Source organism: Centruroides vittatus, unplaced genomic scaffold, assembly GCF_030686945.1.
Source record: "Centruroides vittatus isolate TY-2023 unplaced genomic scaffold, ASM3068694v2 contig_290, whole genome shotgun sequence".
Classification (NCBI taxonomy): Eukaryota; Metazoa; Arthropoda; class Arachnida; order Scorpiones; family Buthidae; genus Centruroides; species Centruroides vittatus.
The window spans coordinates 2749967-2777725 of NW_027121846.1; the positions used below are offsets into that span (position 1 = coordinate 2749967).

At 26.2% G+C, this 27759-nt stretch overlaps 1 protein-coding gene across 1 annotated transcript; it reads right to left on the bottom strand.

Moving 5' to 3' along the window:
• Positions 1 to 27368, bottom strand: LOC136972405 (unc-112-related protein-like). Its single transcript, XM_067266998.1, has 13 exons — positions 26981 to 27368; positions 20672 to 20822; positions 20129 to 20362; positions 19418 to 19626; positions 10097 to 10302; positions 7413 to 7515; positions 7104 to 7211; positions 4955 to 5130; positions 4755 to 4879; positions 4569 to 4675; positions 4102 to 4317; positions 1086 to 1232; positions 1 to 1011 (listed from the first exon to the last, which is right to left on the bottom strand). The coding sequence occupies exons 2-13, from the start codon at positions 20811 to 20813 to the stop codon at positions 721 to 723; spliced, it is 2064 nt and encodes a 687-aa protein (XP_067123099.1). The 5' UTR covers positions 20814 to 20822; positions 26981 to 27368; the 3' UTR covers positions 1 to 720.
• Between the last annotated feature and the right edge of the window lie 391 nt (positions 27369 to 27759).

Consider the following 27759-nt stretch of genomic DNA (forward strand, 5'->3'; position numbering starts at 1 on the left):
TTAAATTTAAAATTTTTTTTATTACCTGGAAATATACTCTGTAAGGCACAATGCATTTTACATTAAATTGTAAAATATATAATATAAAAAAAAAAAAAACAATCCTCTAATACTATTCTCTCAAAAGAAAATTAAAATTTATTCCTCTACTCTGTCTGTCTGGGTATTGGAATTAAACCCCCCCATCATGGTTCAGTGCTTTACACCAAATTTAAATCAAATAATTGCAAAGCGTTATATTTGTAGGCACACAATTGTAGCATAGTCAACATATCACTGTTTTTAACAATTTTCATATATACTATATTAATTATAAAACATTTTAATATGTCTAATCTGTAATTTGCACTTTGAACAAGTAAATTCAATAGATTACTAGTAAACTGTAAAATGTCAACTTGCAATAAAAAAATTACAATTGATGATGATAACTGTAGATCAACTGCATATTCTTATTAGTTATGTTAAAATTATTAAAATTGCTTAATGAGATATCTACATATTTTTAACATTAAGCAACATGTTACAACATGCATTTAAGATAAAAATGCATTTTAAGGAAAACTGTAGATATAATTAAATAGGACTCTAGATCAACTGTACGAGTGGAAGACGAACAGCTGCTTTAACAATGTTACATTTGTAACACTTTAAAATGTCATTACACTTTTTAATTGAAAAATTTGTTACAGATCTAGCAAGAAAAAGTCATGTTTGATTTCAGATCCATCCTCCTGTTAGCTTATGGAAAAGGTCTTCATTTAAGGACTGGTTTTGATCTTTTGATCTCATAGAAAGGAAAATATAACCACCAATAAATTCATGTACAACTTTGCAATCTGCACTCAAACAACTGAAAGCCACATTTTCTTCTTCAAATTGCACCATCATCTGTTTAACTTCCCAATTAACATTCCAGACTTTCATAGTGTTGAAACGCCATGTTTTAATATGATCACCAGTATTTAATTCCATACGCATGAGACGATTGAAGGCTACTCCCAACAATTCCTATAATAAAAAATTTAACTTAAAACTTCAATACTTTTATGACAATATTTTATCTATTGCACATTGACTCTTACCTCACGTTTACTTCCAACAAATTTAACAACAAACAGAGAAATTCCAAATTCGGGAAGAGCTTGCCATGCTTTAATGAAATTTAATTTTGCTTCTATCAGATTTAAATCCTTGACATTTGCATGTGCTTCTAAAATTCTTTGGACAATCTAAGAAATATAAAAGTTAACTTAGATTAAAAACAGTTTATGATAATGATTTATACTGAGGAGAAAAAAAATATCTGTGAATGATCAAGTCAACAATTTTTAGAAATTCATCTGTTCCTTAATATGGAAATTATATGAAAAATCTCAACTTTTTATTTTATTGTTATGAAGGAAAAGAGTGTGTGTTAATTTTTATGCCTAATTATTTGATGTGAAGATATTTTAGATGGTCAGTCTAAGATGAGCTGGCTGACCCTTTCTTGCAAATGACAACAAAACAATACTCATACTATAGCACCATAATCAACTTAGTTTTTAAAGATAAATATTTTTCTGACCAGTTAAAAATTAGTTAGCCGGTCAATCAATCAACTAAAACTGGCTTGGAGAGAACACTAATTATATACTTATTGGTACTATAGAGGAAATATAGTGCAAGATAAAAAAAAAAATTCAATTTCAAACTTGTAGTATAATTAAATTTTTATAGAGGAAAACTTTTAAGTTTTGTTAAGTAAGACTTAGAAGTAGAAAAATAAACAAGTTAGTTTCCAAGTTTTTCTGATGCATCATTAAAAACAACTGCAGGAAATCCTCATTGATTCAAACTTGGATAGTTCAAAATCAAGTTCATAACTATATTCCCAGCCAGGAGAAGAAGTAGAAATTTGTTAAGGAATTTGGTTAGTTCAAAATACAGCTACTTTGAAATCTGAAGTAAAAATTCTGTCTGAACTGTGATATGTGTATATTAACTCATTTGTTTAGATTGAAGTGCTTCCATAGTATAAGAGAACAATAGACCAAGACCAAGAACAACTCTAATCTGGTCAACATGGCATTACTTTTACAGTAACACATTTTCAGATGTCACCTTACATATGGATTACCCATTTCCCCTTATCTCATAAAATATAACTGTGTTTTGGGATTGCAAGATTGGGCTATAAGTAGCAGATAGATATTTGTAGGTCTCTAGGCCAGGGATGGAGAACCTTTTTGAGTCTGCATGCCATATTGTAAGCATACTTAGCTTTAAAGATATTAATGCGTGCCAAAGTCTTAGACTTTGAATAATGATATTTAAAGAAATTAAATGAATATGCTTTAATTCGAATAAATGTAAAAATTTTGATTGAAAAAAGGATGATCAGATGATAAACAGAAAGGATGTTTGTAAAGGACAGAAATCATATGATACATTGTGCACCAGATGATTTCTCTTACATGTCACAGGTTTGCCACCCCTGCTCTAGGCTACTATATTTGGATGACTTGCTACTTTTTGGGCTTTATTTTGAGGAATTCTGCTTTACCTTTTATAAAACCTGTCTGGCAACCTGTGAGATTCCCACCAGACATATACTGTTTACCTGCAGTTTATTTATATTATTATTAATTAACAAAAATAGCATTCTATATATATAGCCTTATTCCATTTGCTTAATAAATTACATCAGTTACATGGAATTTGCATATTGTACAGAAATATGTGACTTTGAATTAGCTGAGATTTACAATTATTTTGCCCTTGAATTTCAAACTAATGAAGATTTCCTGTATTTGTTTTAATGATGTGATACCTTTGTATCATTTAAACACCTTCAAGGAGCTACCAGAAAAGCGTATTTGATGATGTGGGCATTGAGCAATATATCCAGGGCCGGATTTACATAAGGGCATTTGGGGCTGGTGCCCAGGGCCCCTACAAAACTATGTTTAAACATAATTTTTTTTAAATATATTATTGTGACAGCCTAGTGTGGCCTAATCATGAGGGTCACAGGCAGAGAAAACCAAACCTGGGAAAAAATTTTATATATTTTAATTTAATTGAAAAATACCTAATTAGTTTTACACAATAAAATATATGTATGTTTACAATAACCTTATTTTTAAATGAAATTTACAACTTCCTAGTTGAAATCTAGTTAAAAGTACAGTATTTTGTGTAAATTTTCTAAACCATCAAATTTGCCTACTCTTAAAGGGGCCCCACTGCATTTGTGCCCACAGGCCTCTGACTGTTAAATCTGGCCCTGAGTATATCTGAATAAATTATTATTGCTTAATTCACCATGTGGTCCACTCATGATACATTATTGATTTTTGATTGTTTAGACTGTGTGATATCCTCAATTCTAAGATGCATCCATTTTTCTACTTGTCCAAAGTAGAGATAAGAAAGTATTATTATACTTAGGGTGTCTCTGCACATTCAGTTTTCTCCAAATGCTAAATAATTGCCTTTCATCAAAGTGTTTGTCACATGGCAAATAATCATGTGTACATGTGTGCTTGCTAAGCGTTGGTGTTGAGGGAATGACAAAAGTTTGCCTGAGATCTAAACAATGGACAATTTTCATACAATACTTTGTGCTGTTGCTTTTGTAAGTTATAAATAGTTTTGTCTTATTTTTCATTAACAGATATAATCAGATTGGCATATATTTCGTTTGTTCCTACCCACTTTTAACACTCTACACACTAAAATACATTGTCTTTTTTTTCTTTAATCTGGTGACAATATTTTTCACCTCATTTACCATTTCATTAGACTATTCCATTTTGAAAATAATGACCAAAAACAAGAAAATACGCAGATGGATGAAATGAATGCATGGAGGCAAATGTTCATCCCTTTTGATTTGAGAATTTACTGACAAATGGCAAACACCAAATATTCGTAATGAGTAAATCATCCACACTACTTGGTATTTGCCAAATGATTGCTCAGCATTCAGTGAATACCAAATATGTGGAGCTGCCCTTAGAATTGAGAAAATATATATAAATATTTGTTAGTAAGTGGTAAAATGAATGATAGATTATTTTAACTGAAATATACATGTCAATGTAAGTTTTATACCTGACGAGATTTTAATTTTCTTAAAAAGCGAGGTGCAACAAAATCCTCTGGGTTAATATCAACTTGTGAAGGACTAATGGCAGGAGTAGGTGCTGGGTGCTGCATGCTTAAAAATTCCAAAATCGATTTTACTTCTGCTTCATAAGAACTATCTGCCATTGTTTTACCCTTGGCTGCAAGTCGACAAGCAGCCATCCATTTTGCATACTGCTCCTCCTGAAATTTTTAAAAATAAAGTTAAAATGAATAATGAGGGAACATATTGTAAGAATTATATTTTCAAAAATATAATTCTTGCAAGAAGAAACTGTTCTGAGTGAACAAAGGAAATGACTATTTGCTTCACTAAAGAAATACAGAAAATTAACTTTTAAATCCATAAAGCTTCTACTATAGATTTAACTTTTTAAATTATAAGAACAATTTATTTATTCGTGGTCTAAGAATTCTTTACACCTGAAACTTACCATATCACAACGTATCCAATATTCAGTCATTCCAACATGACTTGGCACTTCTAGTCTAATTCCATATTTTCCTTGAGAAATATTCACATCTGGTGTCAACTCACAACCTGTTTTTCCAATTAAATTTTCTTCAATATAAAGATATTTTAAATTTATAAAAAAATTATATATTAAATTGAAAATAACCTTTCAAATTAATAACTAATAAAGGTTGGCCAGTGGAATCATCTTTTCTTTTATAAATGGACAAATGAGTATCTTTAAAAGTGAAATAAAGTCGTTTGAAACCCTTGAATGTGAACTTTTTTGGTCTGTAAGAAAATTTGTAAAATTGTTGTTTTACATTTTTATGGAATATAACTATATTATTTAGAATTATGACTCACTTTAGGAACCGCAAATAACTTGCAAGCTCGGGTACGTGTGTGATGTCGCCAGAACTGTTGTTAATTGAAGTTCCTTCTAAGGACACTTGTAAGTCTGTCAGGGCAGAGTCTATATCATCTTCGTCACTCTGAAAACTGTCTGGTTGTGGAACATTAGCTTGTAGATTAACTTGGAACTGTTTGTAATAATTAAAAAACATTTCAGTCTTCAATTTTCTTTTATCTTCACTTAAATTTTTAATTCTAATCTTTAGACTCTATTTTCTGTAAATTTTTAAGTTCATTTACAAAATTAGTATGTTCAAACCAACTATTCCATTGATGTGTCAAAGTTTCTTCAACTGGCTAATACTGTAATAATTGATCCATTAACATTTTTCCTGCATATTGATTTTACTCTAAGGATCTGTTAAATGTATTATTCAGGCCTCTAGTTTTTGTAATATGCTTTATTATGAATTAGATAAAGATATTACAAATTAGATAAAACCAGTAAAAATGCATTATTTAAATTACATAACAGAAAAATCAAATACTTATTTTAGACCTACAAAATACAAATACAAGAAAAAAGTTGAATGGATGCATGGATTATAATTATTTGTTAGAATTTGGCTTCCAGTTATTGGTACTATTCTACAGTTTTTTTTTAATTAAAAAAGAGCAAAAACATTGCACATCTAATAAAATAATAATAATTTTCGGTAACACGAAGAATCAGTTGGATATTATTTGTACAAAAAATGTTTTTGGTTCTGCTAGAGCCATTATCTGCTAGAGCTGACATTTTAAATTTGCTATCTTTTTAGAACAGTTTAAGGAACAGACTGTTCTATAAGCTTGATCCAAATGAGGTTCAGAAATAATTAAGCGAGATTTCATACACAAACCATGTTACAAAATGTTACAAAATACATACAATATATTTGTCTAGTTCAATATTATAAAAACTAATATTATGATGATCTCTTACTAAATAATCTAAAACTATTTGAAAATAATTTCAAACCATTTCTTTTGTATTTTTAAATTTAATACAACTGATCAAGGAGAAGAAAAAAATCTACCCCATCTATTAAATACAAATATACAAATTAAATACTGAAATAAAATACTTAGAAAAATATGTTATTTATTCTACTGTATTTCCCCCCTTACTACTGAGAAAACATTTGCTTAATCTGAAAGTTAAATAACTTCTATTCAAATATTGCTTTTAAGAAAGAATTTAAATACCTTCTTTGTAAAGGAAAGTTGCAAAATCAGCATCATCTGAGATTTCTTAACAAATCAAGTTAGAAGATTTTTTTAAAAATTGGCAGTTTCATTTTTATTTACAGACGAAATGTTTACATCCTCTTTGATTCTATGTTTTTCATTTGACAGTTAACTAATGTCAACTAATAATAAAATCTGTTTCTCTTCAGACTTATATGAATATTTTTAAGATATTAAATCTTTCATAAGTTTAATGATAAAAAAATATTACAAAATTAAATTGTGATTTTGGTCATTTATGTATACACACAATCTTTGGAAGACATTTTATAAAATCCAAAAGACGACATCTTTGGAAAGACATTTGGAAAGACACAACTGCAAAATAGGTCTCCAACCTACAGCTTTTTCTCACTGACATGTTTTATCACACACTTGAGCTACTTCGAAATACAAACTTTTGAAAAGTCAACTAGAATTAATAGACGTTGCTGCAAATGGTTTTTATAAAATCCTATTTAAAGGGACTTCATTAAATTTTTACAAATCTCAGCCAGAAGAGAATTTAAAAAAAAGTTTTAAAAAGTTTTGCACAAGGGAATAGTTCTATTTTTGCTTCTGTGTTTCTTTGCATATATATATTATTTTTGAAAAGATTTAAATCAGAATATCGAACATCAGTGTCTAATGAATATTTAAACAAGTCTTTAATATATTTCCAATTTTGACGACATTATTTTGAAAAAGCAGTTGCAAATTTCACATTGATTTATGGTTGTTGGATAAAAATTTTTTAAATTTCTGAATAACAACACCCTTTGTATCTTTGAATAATTAAACAACTAATTGTCAAATGGTAGCTTCTGCAAAAAGAATCTACTTATGATATATAATCTAATACATTTTCAAAATAAAGAATATTTAAACTTACTTGAAGGGCTCCAAAAAGCATCATTTCTTCTTCAGTACAATCAATTTCTTCAGTCATTATGGCCCATTTTGCTTGTTCGTAAATTTGATTTATTCGGATTGAATCGTACTATAAGTTAAAAGTTACAAATCATTTTTAATTAACTCAAAAATTCTAATATGATATTTATACGAGACAAAACTACTTATGGCTAATTTGACTTTTCCTTTTAAATATTTTAACAAACACATTCAGATATTTATGAATTAATGTAGTTATATATTCAAGAATTCTAGACATTGTAATAAGCATTTATATTTGATTTCTCACCTTTGGATTGAGATCAAAGAAATTATAGAATTTATAACGTAACAATAATGTGTCAAATTCTCTAACATCCTGCTCCATCAATGACAAAGAAGAATCCAGCCATCTGAAAAATAGTGTTAAAATGTTAAAATATCTTTTTGAAGAGGCTGCGTTCTAGAACACATCCATTCTTATGAAAAAATAAAGATAATATTTACTCCTTGTAATAAGTAATATCATTCATTACAGTTGTTTTATCATCATTAATAAACTTTTTCACTACAGTTTCATAAACAGCAAAATTATGATGATCTTTTTCCATAATTGACATTCTGATTATTTATCATTTGTTTTTAGATATTCAACGATTAAAAAAAATTCTAAATTTTGTGTCTTGGTATTATTAACATATGAATTAAGAATTTTATACATTGAAAATTATGTATCAAGTTAATAATCTTACTGAATGTAACTTTATTGTCTTGAGCTACAGTTCATGTTAGACTACAGTTCATGTTAATATACTTGTTATTTTGGAACAAGGGACCATAAGAACACAACTTTGGATAATTCAAACCTGGATATTTGAACTGTTTCTAATTGACATTTTTGCAATTCTCAAATAACATTACAACATTATCTTATATAATTTCACCCATTCAGTTACAAATCCATTATTACAAGTCATTACTTAGTAATTTAAGCCATTTCAAAAAACCATCAGTTGGCATGTACTTAAAGAAAACAATAAAAACGTAACAAAATACATTCAAAGCAGACCTGAGAATAATGTACAAAGGAAGCTTAATAAGAATGTGTGAGAAGCTTAATAAGAATTACCTACGAATTCTTCATAGAATTAGAATTCACCATCTTGAGTTCAAGATTACGAAAATTGCATGATCTGATGAAATCAAGCTCTGTTAATGGCTAAAACTATGTATGCATTATATCATAAACACGTGTGTGTATTTGGATCAACTTTGGAATTATTGAAACAATAGATTTTTGAGAAAAATGTCAAAAATAATTAAATGCCAAACAAACAGATTTCTTCCATAAAAATTAAAAAATTCTCTCTTCATTGGCAACATGCACAATATCTGAATGACCTTGAACTCCAATAAATTAACAATGTGTAATTAGTAAAATCAAATATGATACTGCCACTTGGGCACAGAAATTTTCCTTATGTACAATGGAAGATTTCAAACTAAACGATATTTTTGCAAATCACTGGCCCAGATAATGTCTTAGAATTATCCGATATTGAAATAATAAGATTTTACTGTATACAATTAATAATCATTCAAAGTACTTCTTTCCTGAAAACCATTTTAAAAACATTGTTATGAATTTATTATGTTAAAATACCAATGAATGATATAACATTGAGCTGAAATTTTGACATTAAATATATGAAACTGTCCTCCATACCATTAACTATCAACATCCATATTTCAAGAGTAAACTATGAGTCATAAACCACAGTTTGTAACGATATGGCTTGTAACACAACGGAGTTATATATAGTTCACGTAGCATTGGAGTTTCAATCTAGTGTGGTTTTATTTGTCTCGCATTGCAGTCAGTGTGTTAAAAACTACATTTTACAAGATTGGATTTCATTATTACATTACATTATTAAATATTTTTGAATAATTGCCAATGGCTAAGAAATAGTAAAGGAAAATTTTTCTATAGAAATCCTCAAAGTGGTTTCTTAAAATACAAAAATTATCCAGTTTAGCAAATTCCATAATATGAAATTCAGTTAAGCATTCACATTTGCAAAATAAATGAAACAAAATCATTAATATTTCTATATATGATATATTAGTCATTATGAAAGATACATTCTTCTCTGACTAATTACATAATATAATGTGTGTTAATATTGTGACAAAGGTAAAAAGAATCCTTAATTCATTGATAAGGAATTAATGTGTTATAAAAACTTTATACAAAAAAGGAATAATAGCCATCAATGATGACAATATGATGATTTTTCAAAATTTGTTTACTTCTAAATACTTGTCATTTAATTGTAAATTTGTTAATTATTTAAGAGAGAAATAAGAGAATCTTAATACATGTCAAATTGCTGAAATAACTGTACACAAATTTGAAAACTTGTTCACTAGAGCAACATTTTTTGATCAAATCTCTAAGTGTTGAATTATTTCAGTTTGTATCGATAATTAATAATTAGCCAAGATATAAAGTAATTTGATCTAAAGATAAGAAATTATCATCTTGCAATAATTGCATTAATTTTTGAATATTCTGAAGAAAAGATTGACCCAGAGTAGAACTTAACCTGCTTATGCAGATGCATTACCAGTTAAGCTACTGATCTCTGACTTCCATTTCCAGACCAGTTAACCTGAGAGACCCACATAGATTGTTTGCTGACATTTAGAGACTTGATTTTTATAAAGTTTGTTCTCAATTGCTTGTATACATTTCTTTTTAATATAGAATTTGATAGGGCCAAGCTTTTATTCCAATATTTACAAATATCAGATATCTTACAGAATGTTATTGAATACAATTGACAAGTCTTAAAATACTATCACAAAATTGGAAAGCAAAAATTCTTTTAGTTTATAGATTATTAATTTAAACATAATGTGTTTTTGAAACTGTAACTATTAATAAAATATTTTATACAGAATACATCAGGATTAAAAACTAAAATTTACCCAGAATTTAGACGAGCTCTTTCTATCAAAGTTTTTGGACGAAGAAGCTTCTGTTTGGCTTCATCAGTCGGAGTGCGTGGACTGTTGGCCAAAGGAGTCTCCAACGAACTGTTACTACCATTCAAAGAAAAACTCGACATCAACGAAGAACCATTGAACATTGCTGTACTAGGAGAGTAACTCCTTGTAGTATTGTTCCACTGAGACTGTAAGAATAGAATATACAAAAATCATATATTTTATTTTAATTCATCAGTTTGCTTTTTTTCATTCATCTAAAACATGTATTTAATTGTTGGTTAATGTGTAAGAAAAGTTAAAAATAAATATTAAAAAATGATCATTAACTTATATATCAACAATTTAAGCTTAAATCACTTTTGTTTTTAAATATATAAATTAACAATATTTAATTTTCTAGTTAAGATACAATGTTAATGTAATTACCAGTATCATTTTTAGCATAATGCATATAGATAAATTTCTCTAATTACAGAAATAAAATAAAATAAAAAAAACACTTATATAAAAAATACAACGCACATATTTCTTTTTATCCTAATCAATAGTGCAATGTAACTATATAAAGAATCAAAGTATTTATGAAGTTAAGGCAGTGAATAATAAACAACTTTGCATTTTTATAGAAGTATAGCCTCAAATACAAGGTCATTCTTGAATGAAAATTCGTTTTTGGTTTGTCAATGGCAATTGTGAACGATGGACTCTTTAAAAACAAATTTGTATTGTCAATATACTTTTAATAAGTGAATAATGAAATTAAAATTTGTAAGATATCTTTTTATCGGTTATCTGGTTCTTACATAAGTGTGTTTTTGTATTGAATCCCGGTATGTAAAAAAGATTGATATCTTTTTAAACAAACAAACATAATTAAGAAAAATAATAGACAACTAATGCAACTTACTAAAAAACTATGAAAAAACTTGAGAAAATCTTATTTTTTCAAATTTACAAAGAAAGTTTTACAAGTATAGGTGTCAATTTTTAACTAATTCTACTTTAGATACTCTCTCATAAAAGTATACATAACAAAGATGATAATAATAATGATTAAAAAATCTCCTAAAACTCATTTGTAATTATTCTTTAAACATGAGTTTAATAACATTTTAAGTTTATAATAATGAAATATTTAATTATTAAACATTTAAACAATCTTTTAATTAATAGTTTGAATTATTGCATATCCATTTAATTCAAATCAATCAAAAAAAATTAATGCAGGTTACCTGAATTACATCCTATAATTCATTTCTATTTGTAATTAAAGAATAAAAAAGTTAGAATTTTTTAAATATATATTTATAAATGTAAAGCTTTGCAAAAATGCTAAATCTTCCATTATAATTAGATTGAAAGTATTGTAATCTAATTAAGTGGTTCTCTGAATTATCCAGTATCAACGGTCACTATGTATTCTTTATTAAAAATACAACAGTCTGATGATGAAATGACAAACATTCTGAAAACATTGACTTATCATTTAATAAAAATATTTTCTTGAAAACTTGAGTAGTTGTTTTGCAAATCAACTCAGAAGCAACAACACTAGTGACTATTTTTAAAAATGATTTTGACCAATTTGTTGCTTTTGTTTAAAAAGTAATTTGAAAACCAGTTTACTGCAAAATGCTATATTGTCACTCAACAATGCTTCTATCCACCCAATCCTCCAATGAGAGTTTTAAGAACACATATTTTTTGCAATATTCATGTGTAAGTCATTGTTTTTGCAATCCACGAACCAAGCCTTAAGTGAAACCTTTAAGCTTCAATGTAGGAAGAAGCTGCCAAATAAAATTATGGATGGAAATGATAACAAAAAACACATTGTTATTTCTTGTAAAATGATCTCAAATATCTACAAGTTAGCATCTACTTGAGAAGAGGTGACACCACTAACATTATCATTTATATTTTCACTAAATGTTTCAGCTGGAATTAAACATTCTGCTTCTATGTAAGAGGAACAGAAAGCTATTGCCTACAACCATTTTGGAAATATTCAGGATGGACGAATCTGAAGTAGATGATGATAATGTCTCGTGTTGGATAAATTATAAGGTTGATTTTCAATATGCTGTTATCTGATGATATATGACTGCTTGCACATCTAAGCATATTCACTGAAGACAGTTATGACAAATGGACCCTTTGTTTTTCATCATTTTGAAATCCTATGATTTTTAAGAAAATGACATGCTTGAAATGGCAAATCATCCTGTGCTAAACTATTGAAACTCAAATGACTTCAAGATTACTCTGTTTAGAAGTAAATTGGAAATCTTCAGTAAGATTATATTTGAGTTTGTATCATTATGTGAAATGTTAAAGTCAGAAATACTATGTGATTGTACCTTACTTCTGAGACAGACCTTCTACATAGAATACAATATTTCGTAACACCTTAATAACAAATTACATTAAAAAATTAGCCATTTGAAAGCATACAGTTTAAGCTATTTTTCTACATACTCTCCTCTCCATCTTTTATAACCACCTTTCCCAGCAGAAGTCAAGGGCAAAAATTCCTTTCTGAAAAAATTCTCCACTTAATGATTTGAAAAAGTCCATGACTGCATCATTAACTTCATCATTTGATGAGTGTAAACCATCAAGATGTTTCTTAAGAGGCCCAAGAAGGTAAAAACCAGATGGCGCAGAAAGTTTGGACTATGCAGAAAATGGTACATTTGCTGCACTATAGTGCAACTCCCCATACTGCCCATCAAAATTAAGACAAGCTAAAGAAGCATAGATGGGAAGTAATAGACCATCCACATAGTTCAGACTTAGCATCCTTTGATTGAACCTCTTAAGAAACATCTTGGTGACTTAATCTCAAATGAAGTTAAAGATGAGTCATGAACTTGTACAAATCATAAGTGGATAATTTTTTCAGAAAAGAATTTTTGTTCTTGTTGTATTTAGAAAAGAAGACTATGTAGATAGCTTAGACTGTGTACTTTCAAATGATTAATTTTTTATTGTAATTTGTTATTAAATTGTTATAAAAAATTGTACCTTACTTTTGGGATAGGCTCCATATGATAGTGTAGAGTACTTTATATACAGTATAGTCTTATTTTACGTGGGAATTACATGTCAGCAGGTATCACATAAAATTCTGTAAATTGTTCTCCACCCAAGTAGTCTCAGAGGATACTTGTGTAACCATTTACAATTAACAAAAAAAAAAAAACATTAAAATGTGTTAAAAACATTTTATGTTTTTATTGTAATGAATAACATTTTAGTTCTTATATTTATGAATAGTCAGGCAAAATTTTATATTATACTGAGTATACTACTAGAGAAAAATACATGCAAACCAGTGGCACTAAGCATGGGTTACCTAATCATTTGCAAAAACAAAATTACATAAAACAAGTCATATTGTATTAATCAAAACATTAAGTATTGTATTTATTTAGTACTATGAGTATGTTGTCTCCAACAGTTCAAATATTCCAGATTCTCATTTATACAAATGGATCTGGTACCCGAAATTTGAATAAACAAGTTTCTACTGTGTATTGAATATACAATAGCAAAAGTTTTAAAAATTTACTTTCATTTGTAAATGATATGCAGTTATTTATAGTATCTGAAAATAACATTATTATAAATAGAAGCTAGCTAATAATTGTGTAAACAGAAGAAGAAATAGGCTAAAAGTTTAAATTCTAATTTGTTTAATGTGCATTTCTTAAGAGCAAAATAAAGTTTTATTCTCGAAACTTCTCTTCATCCTAACTTTAAAATATATTGTATCATTGCTTTTATAATTGAAAGTAATTTTTATTCTTGTATAGATTACAAAAAGTTTCCCAATTTCTTTATATTAATATATAAAAAATAAAATAAATTAAGTTTAAATGTGAATTAATGTTTTTTTAATTATTATTAAAAACTTTCTTCTTAAAAATAATTGTAAATTAGGAAAATAAAGTTAAGATAATCCTTTATTGAAATCTGTCTAACATGGTTATCACCTGATGAAGTTGATTGGAAGTGACAAATAATATACAATACTTTATTATTATTCCATCATGCATTTTATTCTATATAATTTCAACATAATCATTTATTATTATTATTTAACCTTCTTTTTATGATTGCTATTTCTATTGCTCTTACATTTTATTTCAACTTGTACATGTAGTAAATTTCCACTGAACAGGAAAGAATAACTGCTATGTACAACAGCAACAGGAAAATAATTATGTATGAAATAAGAGGAGTCCTAATGAGTGAATTCATATGATACTTTGAGTATTTTGAAAGTAACTACTAGGTTAACCAAACTATTCCTTCAGAAACATTTTCAGACTATTTTAGTCCAGCCTCAGCACTCCTCTGTAGAATTTAAATACTTGAGGTGTTGACGCTGGACTAAAATAGTCCAAAAGCGTTTCTAAAAGATTAAATATTTTGGTTTTCTTTCGCGTTATAAGTTACTTTCAAGATATTTCAATATGAAACTTAGTTTTTACAAAATTCTAATTTTTAACAAAAATATATTTATCATAAAGTAATGAAAATAGATATATTAGTTAAACAAATATTTACATCAAATATATAATATTGGGTCTGAAGAAACAACATTTAGCAGCAATGAGAATGGTCAATATTGACGTTCTTTTAAATGATAGAACTAAGTAAATAATGTGATTCACTCAATACATAATTATAATAAATATAAAATATAAATAATGGCTTGAGGTTTTTATAATCTGAATCATCATCATAATACTTCCTCTCTAACATGATTCATTTGTTTAAAAGTATTTTTGAAAGATATGTCCTAAATGACTGATTATATACAGGAAGTAATCACAAATTTCAATTTCTGAACATTTGTATTTTCCTTAAAGAATAGTAATTATTCTGGTCACATTAAATGAAAAAATTTAATTTAAAAAAAAAATATAAGGTTCAACAGTTCAAGATCTAGACATATAAAAACATTTCTTGATATTAAAACTGTAATGATCAGTAATTTTATATATCTTACCAAGTTGCATCAGTCTCATAACAATCAGACAATGTACTATCAATTTCTAGATCTCATACAGCATTGCTGTTCCAGTTAACACTTCTATTTATGGTAACAGACTGTTAAATAATTTCATGTTAATATTGTGTCATAATAAATATTTCACATAACATTTATATCTTTGTTTATGTAGATACTTTCAGAAATTAGAATATAGTAGATTTTTTTATGAAAAAAATTACTACAAAGAATTAATAGTACAAATATTAATACATATAACTACACTTGTAAAGAGAAAAATAACAGATTGAAGAATTGCAAACTGTATAGTGTTAAATATAGATATTTTATATTTTTTCCAGAGCATTTTAAAACTCTTGCTCAATACTGCATGCATATAAATAAAAGCCTGGCAGTCAATATATTTAAACAATTCCTTTAAAAAATTTAATGAAACTATTCACAGTATTTGATGCTGCAAATATCTGAATGATTAAGAATTCATAAAAATTAAACATAGAGGGAAAATTGCACAATCATCATAATACATATTTATTATTGTTTTTGCTGATTTTTGTCGTCACACAACTTTTTTATAGTATTCATTGTTATACTTACAGATGTTTTAATAAATATATTAGAAAATGAGCGATATAGAAATCTTATAAAATTAGCAAATTTGATCTTAGAATTTGACTAAAAACAGCCTTTGTATGATAACTAAATAATCATTACATATACAAAATCTAAACATTTTGATTTTGAGAAATCAGAATTTTGTATTTTCAGAATTTAATTATATTTATCATAAAATAAATATGAAAAACATAAAATGCAACTAAATTTATGCCTAATATACTGTAAAAAACAAAAACACTAGCTTCTTGTTTATGAACATATAAGGAAATCATTCAAGGTTCAACACAAATTAGGAATATTTTTTGAATTTAAATTTAATTTTAATAAAAATTAATTCTAATAATTTCAAAAAATATTACAGAAGTTAGTTTATTGGTTACTTCATTTGCAACATGAAGTAACCAATAAATCAGAATATTGATGATCTGCGCAAAGCAAATAATATACAATATATTTAATTTTGAAATTTTGTAAGTTAATTATGTTTCTTTGTATAGTTTCATTATTTTATAGATCTTTTCTTTTTTATGATAAATCAAAATACAACTTTAAATAAACTGAATATCTTTCATTAAAAAGTGATAACATTTATAACTTGTAGTTTTAAGTACCTGGCTCAGAAAACTCATATTAATGGCAGATATCCATTTTTAAGAGAACTCCTGAAAAACTAGTTTAAATCAAGGACAAATATTATCTGAAAAGAGTTGAATTTTAAGTTATAAAATTAAAACTATACAATATATTTTTTACTTTTTTTTTAGTTAGTGTATGTATGTATGTATGTATATATATATATGTGTGTGTGTGTGTGTGTGTGTGTTTGTGTTTGTGAGTATATAATTTATTTTATTTTAAAATAGAAATCATAATAACATTAATGCACAGAAAATAGTATTTAAATTTGTTGTATAAAAAAATATGCAACTTAAGATTCAATACAAGTATAAAAATAGAATTTGGTAATCTGAGGTAACTAAATTTATGAGTAATCAGCTGCTATTACTTAAAGGCTTATGACTAAATAGTCAAGAATTTCAAAGGTTGAATAATTGTTAAGATTATGAATTCTATTCAAAATTTAATCTTTCACTGTATAATGAAGAAATTAGCAGATAATGACAAAATTAGATAACAAATAAGAAATAGCATCTGATTTAGCTATTTATATTAATAAAATACAAGTTATATATGGTAACATTTGTCAGGTAGGATATACAGTATATTCTATTTAATATGGGAACATGAAATTGTTAATGTTAAAAATTTTTTTTGGGTTTGTTTACTTTCATTACATACCATACATATCAATATAATTAATGAAATTATTCTATAAATTAAAACCATTTGCATCATAACATTTATCTCAACATATTTAAAATGCATTAAATGCAATAATTCAAGTACAAATAGCATTCGAGATAAAAATTTGATTTATTCGCCATTTTCAGTTTCAACAGATGTGCTACAGTGTGATAATATCTATCATTTTGAAACTTAATCTATCAGTAACATTCCAGTGAATCATTTAGACAAAAGAGCATTATATTCTTTAGATAGCTTTTTTTTTCTTTCCCATATATAGATGATATGAAGTAAGTATATCTGAATATTTTTTGCAAAGAATGATATTCTATCAAGTTAAAATTAGATCAATAATTCCAGATATTCTAAATAAAAAGAATATTGAAACCAATTAACTTTTTTTGCAAATTTTGCAGTATGGATCCAAAATTCTTTTAAGGTATTGCATTTCTTGTAAAACTACAATTATCAACAATTATAATTAATATTTAATTTTTCTCATAGTTAGTTGTATCTTTCTTTACATTAAACAAATTTAAAATGTAAAATTAATACTAATTGTTTTCAAACTATTTTTTTTAATTGATTAATATTCACAAATGATTTGATCATTATAAAATTAAATAAAAACTACATAAATAGCTAATTTTTCACAAATAAGTTATGTAACATAATTAATAATAACTTAAGATGTTTGTGAATGGAATAATATGCAAACAAAATGTAAATGAATCCTATCAAAAAATCCAACAGATCAAAAGAATGCTAAACTTTGTATCATCAAATAAATTTGATAAAGTTACTCATTCAACAAAATTTTGTAAAAATATTTTATCAAAAAAACATCAAAAAGATCTTTGAAACTTGCTCTTTACTCAACATCAAACAAAACATCAAATTTCTTCGTTTTTTTAATGCATTCTAATATTTGACGAAGAACAAATTTTCACCCAGATTCATATTTTAAATAGACTTTGTATATAAATAAACATGTTTAATAATATTAAGATACACATACAAACTGTCACTAATAAAATTTAAAAGTTTGATCATTTTATTTTTATTATGAACTACATAAAAATCTTTTTTGAGAACTGGGTCATTGTTCAATGAAAAGCAGATGCAAGCATCTATCTTGGCTGTATGCCATTTTCAAATGGTGATTCACTTATATAAAAACAAACACGATAAAACATATGATTTAATCAATAAATTCAACTTAGAACTAAATCGCAATTATTATTCTAATAAAAGGTGAAAGTAATTATAGTACCAAATTATTTAGAGACGAAGACAAATTGAATTATATTTATTAAACTTTCAGATATAAAGTGCAAAATAGAAAAAACTTTCACATCTTTCTAAAAATATTTCTTCTGGCAGTTACTATTAAATTTAATGTAAAAAAGTGAAAATATCGTCGGAATAAAAATTTAATCCAAATTCTCGTAATGCAAAATATAATTAATTCCTAGAGTTTAAAATATTTCCAGTTTGCAAAAATTTTCTTTACCTTGAACTGGAACTCTAGTAAATTCGTACAACATGAATTAAATTATTAAAAACTCTAATTGATAATGTATTTTTCATTAAGATATAAAGATAATTTTAATTTCTGAAGATTTATTCTAACAAAACTTTTGTCAATAATTCTTTATTTTCATTGAAAAAAAATGTTTCTAAAACACTAAAAAGACGTTTGTTTGAAAACAAATTTGATGTTTTTGGAGACATGAAAAAATCATTGAATGTTTGCAAGAAAGATTGGATCATTTATAATTTAAGCTATCTTAGGATTCAAACTATTTGACAGGAATTACAAAAATGAATACTATAACAATTTTTATATAGAAAATAAATTTATTAAAGCATATCATCATCAGCATGCTTGGTTGGAAAGCACATTGATGTGTATGTCATTATGCAGTGTGTATGCAAATACAAATGCACTTACGGACAGATTATACACCAATATTTTGAAGTACACCGAGTAGTTTGACCTAATAATTTCTGACATAAAAAATAAATTATTGTTGATGTTCTGCAAATTTGCTTTGTGTTATATTTATATGTTCCACCATTCAGGAAGCTGAATAATTTTCATAAATTCGATAACAAGCAAAAAGTAAAACCGGAACTTATTTTCACGAAAAGGAGTCTAGCATTTGAAAGTTTTTTTTATTAGTGAAGTATTATTTTTAAACATGTTAAAGTAACACAATTTCAAATTAAAATTTAATTAAAAAAAAACAAATTATGCTAATCTGATATTGATTTAAAAACGTTTTTGTGATATATATGGTTTTGAAAAATTTCAAAACTTCAATATATATATATATTTGATCAAACCTTACCGTATTTAAAGGTGACACTGGAGGTATGATACCATCTGGATTTATAGAGTCAGATAAATTACTTTGATTAAGTGTCAAATTTGGGTTCCTTGGAGAATTCGACTCTTGTATTCGTTGACGGGGACTGCACCCAACATACCTATAGTTTCTCTTCAAATGTTCGGGCATCAAAGGACGGCAGAATGATAATTCTTCTGGATGTCGGAGTCCTAGTAAAAAAAAAAAGTTTTTTTTAAATAATTGAATTTGATATTTCCATTCAAAATTTATATTCAGACTTTGAAATTCAATTTACATTTAATCGAATTTGATTGATTCATCTTTCAAAATTTTTACTTTATCATTTTAGAATTTGCATATTCTCACAAAAATCTTAAATGAAATTGTCAGGTACAAAGTATTTAATAAAAAAGAAGAGGTTTAGTATACTATTCATCTTTCAAATCAATATTTTATCTTTAAATATATAAATAAATAAATTACAACTTAAATAATAAAAATAAAGCAGCTAATATACATTAAAATTGCATTTTAAATTATACAGGTAATTTAAATTTATTAATATAAATTTAATAAAATATGAATATGCAGGAGTAGATTATGAAGTAATATTATAAACTTTATAATAGAAAATCTTTCTATTATAAACTTTATAATATTACTTTAATTTTTGTCTTTATGATTTTTATCATTTGTTCATTATAAACTTACCTAATTCTTTGCATAGATTAACCACTGATGCGAAGGTTTTAACTGAGAAATCTACTTTTAAATCAAAATACTGTAAATCTGGCAATTGTACTCTTAAAGTTTTATGCATAGGCGTGAAATGAAGAACTGCATCTGCCTGGACACCACACTGGTCCAGAGTTGACCTGGTGTGCGTCAACCATGTGTTTTTCTCTGGCCACCAGAGGGCATGATCGGACCAGTCGATGGCAACATCTGAAGATTTTAGACAAATTCAATTAAATATTATATATCATATCAATAAAAGTAGAATACAGCAGATTCTACTTTTTTTTAGTGATATTTAAGAAAGCTATCAAAATAATAAAAGAAATAAAATCTATTTTATATATAGTTTAAAATAAAGTATTAATACACAAAACCAATAAATTGTTTGATAAAAAACTGAATTACAACAAAAAAAACTTATTTTTGATTTAAAGATTGCTTCTCTTAACTTTAACAATAATCAAAACTCTATTAAGTAGAAATATCAAAGATCAAATTACACAATATAAGACTTACCAAGGTCTTCAACTAACTTTAACATAACACCTCCAATGTGAAGATCTCCTTTGACTCTCAAATTCCTTTCTACTTGAAGATCAGTGACGTAGACTCTCAGTTCCCACGAACCGTCCCCAACCAAATAACCGTCGGCAATCATTTTGATTTTCTGTTAAATCAAAAGTTAATACATTAATAATTTATTTATAATTATTATATTGCAATTCCACAGTTTTAACATTTTTAAAAATATCAATGTTTTGAATTTTATAGCAAACAGCTAAATTTTTCATAATATTTAATAAATTTTAACTCTATTACATATATCATTTTAAAATAAATTGAAGAGCAATGAAAATATCAATTTACATCATTATGATAGTATTTTATTTTTCAAAGCTCTTAGATATGATAAAGATCAAGGTTCTATCACTTGACATCAATTAACATTTCTTCCTGAACTTTTTTCTAATCCATTAGCTCACTGCTGGTTCTGAATAAAAAAACTTAAATTCTGCCCCTTTTTTTTAATACATATATTAAACAAATCAACTCAAACATATGTAACTTAATCAAAACATTTCGAAAAACTTTAAAATATAAAAGTACAGTACATAAATAAAGATTATTTTTTACTTTAAATTTCTTTATCTATTAACAAATCATCTTGACGTAAGCATCATCGTGCATATTCTATTTATTTACAATTTATTCCATATCTTTATTAAACTACTTTTGAATGTATATTTTACGTTTATCATCATAAACAGCCATAATTCTTTCATTTTCAGAATATTTCATCATAAATAACTACTCATTTATTTTTATAAAAGCATTAAGACAATGAATAAAACCACAGAACAGTAACATCTAAAAATAACACATTACTACATCATCATTGAAACTCGTGTAGTTTTTTCTATTTTAAAAACTACGTATAAAAAGGAGTCTAAGTCAGAGTTACAACTCAATTAAAATAATTTAACGTCTGCTTGCTTCATACAAAATTATCTTAATAAGGAGGTCAAAACTATTATCTTATGATCTTAATAATTAGGGTAGTTTAATGTGCAAATATGCAGAAAAATATAGAGGAGATATGCAAATTAAGAGAAAGTTAAGCAGAATTAAATTTCAAAATTAAAGACCATAAATTATTCATATTTAAAGATCAGAATAGAAGCCAAATGTCATCAATTCAAATAAAAAATGGGGTCAGAAAACCATGTTCTAGTGACAGATGGTGACAAATTGTATAGCAGATGAGATATTTATATACAGAATGAGGGATAAGATGGTAAACCAATTTTTAGAATCATCTATTTTTTTCATGTGAGCATACATAAATAACTATATAACTGTTTACATGTTTTGAATTTTTAGCTTCATAAGCATAATGCATCAGTGTTTGGTTTATACAAAATAGAAATCAAAATTTTTCCTGTAATTGTCTAAACAACAATTACTAGAAAAATTACTTTATAATTTGACCAACTAAATAATACACTTAAACAGAGTCATGTTACAGAAGAATAATTTCATTATTGAGCTCCTAGTTAGTTGTAAACAATATTTTTCTATAGCAGGTGATTTAGAATATCATATTAAATCACTTAAAATGTTGTTTTTTTTTTTAAATCAAAAAATTTCTATACCAATTAATGTACATTCATAATTCAAAATAAAAAGTATAATGGAAAGTAGTGGTTTCAAAATTACTATTCTCATCTTAAGTTTTCTTATCAAAAAATTCAAAACAAGGATTATATTTCACAACCATTAGAAAACTAATACCAGAATATACATCTACGTTATTGAAGCTTCTCTAAGTTGGGAGAGTAGGATTAACCATTTATTTTTTGCTGTCAACAATCCTCTTTTAATTGATAACATCAAAGATGTTTATAAAAATATTAAAGATTAGAAGTCTGTTTAAAAATGGCCTTTGGAAGGGACACAGGTATATTTGTTATCTTAAGAATAGAAAAAAAAATATATATATATTATATATATATATATATATAGATATTTTTCAAAAATAAATTTTATAAAAACTTTTCTTAATTTAACGAGAAGCATAATTATTCTATATTGTAATTTATAAAAATATAAAACAATTATATTACACATATTTAAAAGATCAATATTTTATTATTACTTTTTTACTTAAAAATTGGTTATGTTCCAATACTTGGAATTTCTTATTTATGGACATTTTGTTCGTTTATAGTCAAATTAAAATGTTTAACATAGAAAATAAAAAGTTAATATTCCTTAATACAATTGGCTAAAAATTTTACATGACATTCTCTTTGCTCTTAAAGCTTTTTTTATGTACTACTTTAACTCTTAATGATCCTTTTTAATTTACCAAAAACGTAGCCTCGGACATTGATGTTATTTCTCTGGCTTAATTTATCGTCCTAATATATTAACAAAAGCATATAATATTAAAAGCAATAACTGGGCTCTCCTGAATTTACTGCAATAGCCAAGTGTTTTTTTTTTTGTTTTTTTAACTTTGTCTCAATTTATCTTAATAAAAAGTAATTTAGAGGCCATTATTTTTTAAGTTTAATAAATTTCAAATATTATAAAAAGTCATTACTTATTTATTATGGTACTTAATTAATGATAAAGCAATTTACACAGCCTATGGCTATAGGTCAACAGGAGAGTGGCTCGTCAAACTTACTAAGGTAAAAATGTCTTGCTTGTCCTTAATGGACGGTTTAAATTTTGCAATAAAAGACTATTACATTTAATTTTTCAAATGGAATTTTAATAGATCGATACTTCATAAACCATTCAAAACACAACTGCTATCAGTATTATAAATGTTTCTTTTTGTCCAAATTAAGATAATTTATGAAAATATTCTCAAAATTATACACTAAATATCTCATTATATCAAAAAATTAAATTATTATACAACTCGACAAATGTATTTTTATTAAATTTTGAAATACTTTAAAATTATGTGACGATGACAACGACGATGTAATAAAGAATAAAATATGAAGTTATGCTTACTTATTGTTATTTTCATTTGTTACGGAAACATTTTTATACGTAGAGACTTAACAACTTTTAACGAAAATTAATCTAAATAGGAAATAAATGAACAAAAAAAGGAACATTCCTTATAAAGGAAGAGGAAGATAATTTTTATTATAAATTAAATTTTATGTAATTATTTTAAAAACATATAAGATTTTTCAAACAGTAACTCGATTATGAATTTAAGTTTATTCACATTAGAACATTATATATATATAATTTTCTATATTTGAAGAACTAAGAAACATTTTTTTTTTTTTTTTTTTTTAGTAATTAAAAAATGTAACTATTTTCAGCATCCAATTCCACAAACAAGCTTTTTTCTTTTATATGATTTATAATATTTGATAATTCCAAAAATATATATATATATATTATAAATACAATGTGTTATCTTTATTAAAGATTAAAGAACAGCAAAGTATTTATAAAATAAATTTGTTTTGAAAAGAAATTTTTTTAGCAATCATTATTTTTAAAAACATGTTGTAAGTATTAGTTTTGAAAATTTTATTGTATCAAGTAAATTTCGTTCAGGTTTATGTAATCATTTATCATTAAATTAATTAAGTAATAAATATGACAACTAGCAGTATCAGTACCAAGCAAGCACGGGTACTTTCTTCCGACATAAAGCAAAGTGGCACAATGCTTCTCTTTCTCTAGCAATTATTTAGCAATATAGATATTTCTGAACGTTTCATAATTTTTTTTTTTATTACAAAAATCTGTTTTAAACTTTTGTGTTATAAGTAGGATTGCACTTGCATTCTTTTTTTTTAAATCAGGAATGGGATAATATGAGTAGTTAATTTTTGAATTTACAGTAATTTTATTTATATCTACTGAACGTTACCCTTTATGGTCAGTCTCTCGTGTAATTATTTCACTAGTAAAACATTTCCCATGTTCCTGAAAAGTTAATCTACATAACAAGGAAAGAAAACTTATCCTTTTTGCTATTTACTGCAGAATCTATGCAGTGTCTGGCTTAAAAGCAGTCAAACTCTGAAGTCAATAGTAATGCTAATCCAATAATTATAAATTATTAATGCAGTTGTAAAGTCAATTTTAAAATAAAACAGGTTATCAAAACATTCATTGGATGTGCTCTAAATTGCATTGATTTCATAATAGATAGAATTGTAAACAACTAAATATACTTGAGAAAAAATAAACATGGACGTGCATTAAATTATGATTTGAAAATCATTACAACATATTTAAATAAATTGTTTTTTTTTAATTAATAATGCAAAATTTCAAATTATTTGTTTTATATACCTTTACATTTAACAAAGATAAGCTTAACAGAATTTATTTATTTAAGTAGGAGTGATATATAGTAAAATCAAATGACATTTTAAACTGGTTTTATCAGTTTTTTATCATTGTCATTCATATAAATTTATAATTTCAAAAAATACTTTTCTTGAATAATTTTTTAATCAGATAGTTTCTTACTGTGTAATTCATATATTAGAAAAAAGTTTTTATAAAACTTTAATTGCATAAATTAGTTATTCATTTTCCAAAATTTAAAAAATATTAATATTTTATTTCTTTATTTTCATTAAATTATATAGGCCTATATATATAAGTTATATATTTCTCTAATAGAAACAAAGAAATATTTATATTTGTATAATCTATACATATGTTATATTTAATATTTTCAAGTATTTATATATTTTTTATAAATATATAAACAAAACATAAGCAATTTTCTTATAATTAACTTCAAATAAAACATCTTAAACTAAAGAAGAATTTAAGCAAATAAAACTCTTTCCTGGAAAGTATTAGACTTTCTAAGAAGCAGCTGGAGTATTACACTCCAATTCCCTTACGTTCAAACAGCTAAAATGCTCATGCTGTTTTAAATAATGCTTTTTTAATCACGTAAATGCATTAGCAATAATTCATAGATTTTACATTTACTAATTAAGTTTTATTATTTACACCTTCGAATTGCACTAGACCATGAAATAGATGTATTAAATCACCCTTCCATGATCTAATAAGCTACTCACAAAAAATAAAGTTGTAAACAATGGGAACCGCCTCAGTAACTCTTACACCTGCAACCATTATGGTTCAGACATTATTTAAAGATTAATAATACCCTTTATTGCACTGCCGTAACAAAAGATACGAGGACTCAAATCACCTGTATACTATTAATTCGTAACAACAAATATCAAACGAGTTGGAAACTAACTTTTTTACTCATTAAATTTGTTTATTAAAACAAAGAACGAGAAAATATGTTAACAATCGATAACTAAATAACATTACCCAATTTAAAAAGATATTTTTTTCCATTTCTTCCAAAAACATAACAAATTTTGTTAAATTGATTTTGCTTTTATGAATGATTAATTGAATGTGAACTTTGTGTGAATTTAATTATTATTCAAACTGTCAATATCTGTTTTTAATTAATTTTCTTTTTGTCATTTTTTAAAAATATACAAATCACCTCAATATAAATTATCAAAAGAATGCTATAAATTAACAAGAATGTATATACATCTTGTTAGCACTTTTACACGGCATAAAGAAACATATTGCAAGCATAACGCCGCGGAATACCATTCGTGTTCGTCTACCAGACAAACTGAAAATTTAAATCTTACCTGTAATCACTTATATTTTCAATTTTACTTTCAATTTCCATGCGCGTAAAGTAACATACGGATAAAAAAACCATAAATTCCAATCCGAAACACTTATTTCGGCTAAATTTAGTACGGTGTCGAACAAAACATTAAGAAGCCTTAAATTAGGCCAGTCGCATGATAATATTCTTCTAGTTAATGAAAAGCTTCAGAAGAATGTTCTGATCTTTCACTTTCCATAAACAAGAACAGGTATTAGATTTTTAAGTGTTATTCCAATCATTTCAATTGTTTGGGAATGCATCAAATTACTTTTATGATGGAAATTCTCTCTACAGCAAAAACAGCTGGTTGCGAACACATACATTACTCAGCTGGCACAAAAGCAATGGTTATAAATGTCATCATCAAGCAAAGAGAAAGCAAAAACATAAGTAAAATAATGGGTAATATAGGACATAAGTATGCAATAAGGAATTTCCTTTGGATGACATCATGGTCAAATGGAACACTTAAGCAGCATAACCTTACATAAGATATGTTCTCTTAACCTACTTAATCCCAAATTTAGCACAAGAAGCCGAGCCAAGTTTAGTTTACCCAAACTTTTAGTCTGTTAAACGTTAGTCAATACTAATATACTAACCTTCTAATGTTTCTTGTATATCCTTAGATCGACGATCACACTGTAAGCATGCAGAGAATAAGGGAGTCGAGCAACCCCCGCCCTTAATGGTACGCGTACGTTAACAAATCTTGTTTTGCGTGTTGTTTGGCACTTGTAAAACGCTATGGAGACGGAGGTGCGTAATCACTTAGCATTTCGAAACTCGGCCGAATAGCTTTAACCCTACACTCGATACAGAATAATAGACATTTGAACGAGAACGTTTAACATCTGTGGTGTCGACGCCCAATTCCGTTGACGTCCAACTTTCTATTGGGCGGTCCAACCCGGAAGGAAACAACGTCCAAAAAAGGAGAGGATCCTCGAAACACGAGCTCCTCCACACAAATGTTCTTATTGGTCCACGTCACATATGACAATACTATATGTCATTTTACTTTTTTAACCTTTTCGGTCGTTTTGTGGTTTATCTTTAAAATTTCCCTCCGTCCCGTCAACTATTTCCCTCTCTTCAATGGAAATTTCCCTTTAGGTGTTGTTTTGAATGTTTTTAAGTACGACGAGCTTTTATATTACTAAACAACAATTTTAAAATATGTTATTACTTAACTGTAAAATATTTATTAATAAATAGATTTAAATATTTCTAAACACGAAATATAAAATTTTTTCCCTAACGTTAAAAAATTTTCCCTAAGTTGCGCAAAATATTCTGTCGATGCTTTTAAAATTTTATGTTGTTGGCCAAAAGTTAATTAAAATAAATTTTAAAACTTAAAACAATATAGTATTGTTTT

Excerpts from the sequence above, each read along its gene's own strand:
- LOC136972405 (XM_067266998.1), bottom strand. The coding sequence starts at position 20,813 with ATGATTGCCGACGGTTATTTGGTTGGGGACGGTTCGTGGGAACTGAGA. Across the intron at positions 10,303-19,417 it reads CAGTGTCACCTTTAAATACG|TCTCAGTGGAACAATACTAC; the intron begins GTAAGGTTTGAT and ends CTATTCTTACAG. Across the intron at positions 4,880-4,954 it reads AGTTATTTGCGGTTCCTAAA|ACCAAAAAAGTTCACATTCA; the intron begins GTGAGTCATAAT and ends ATTTTCTTACAG.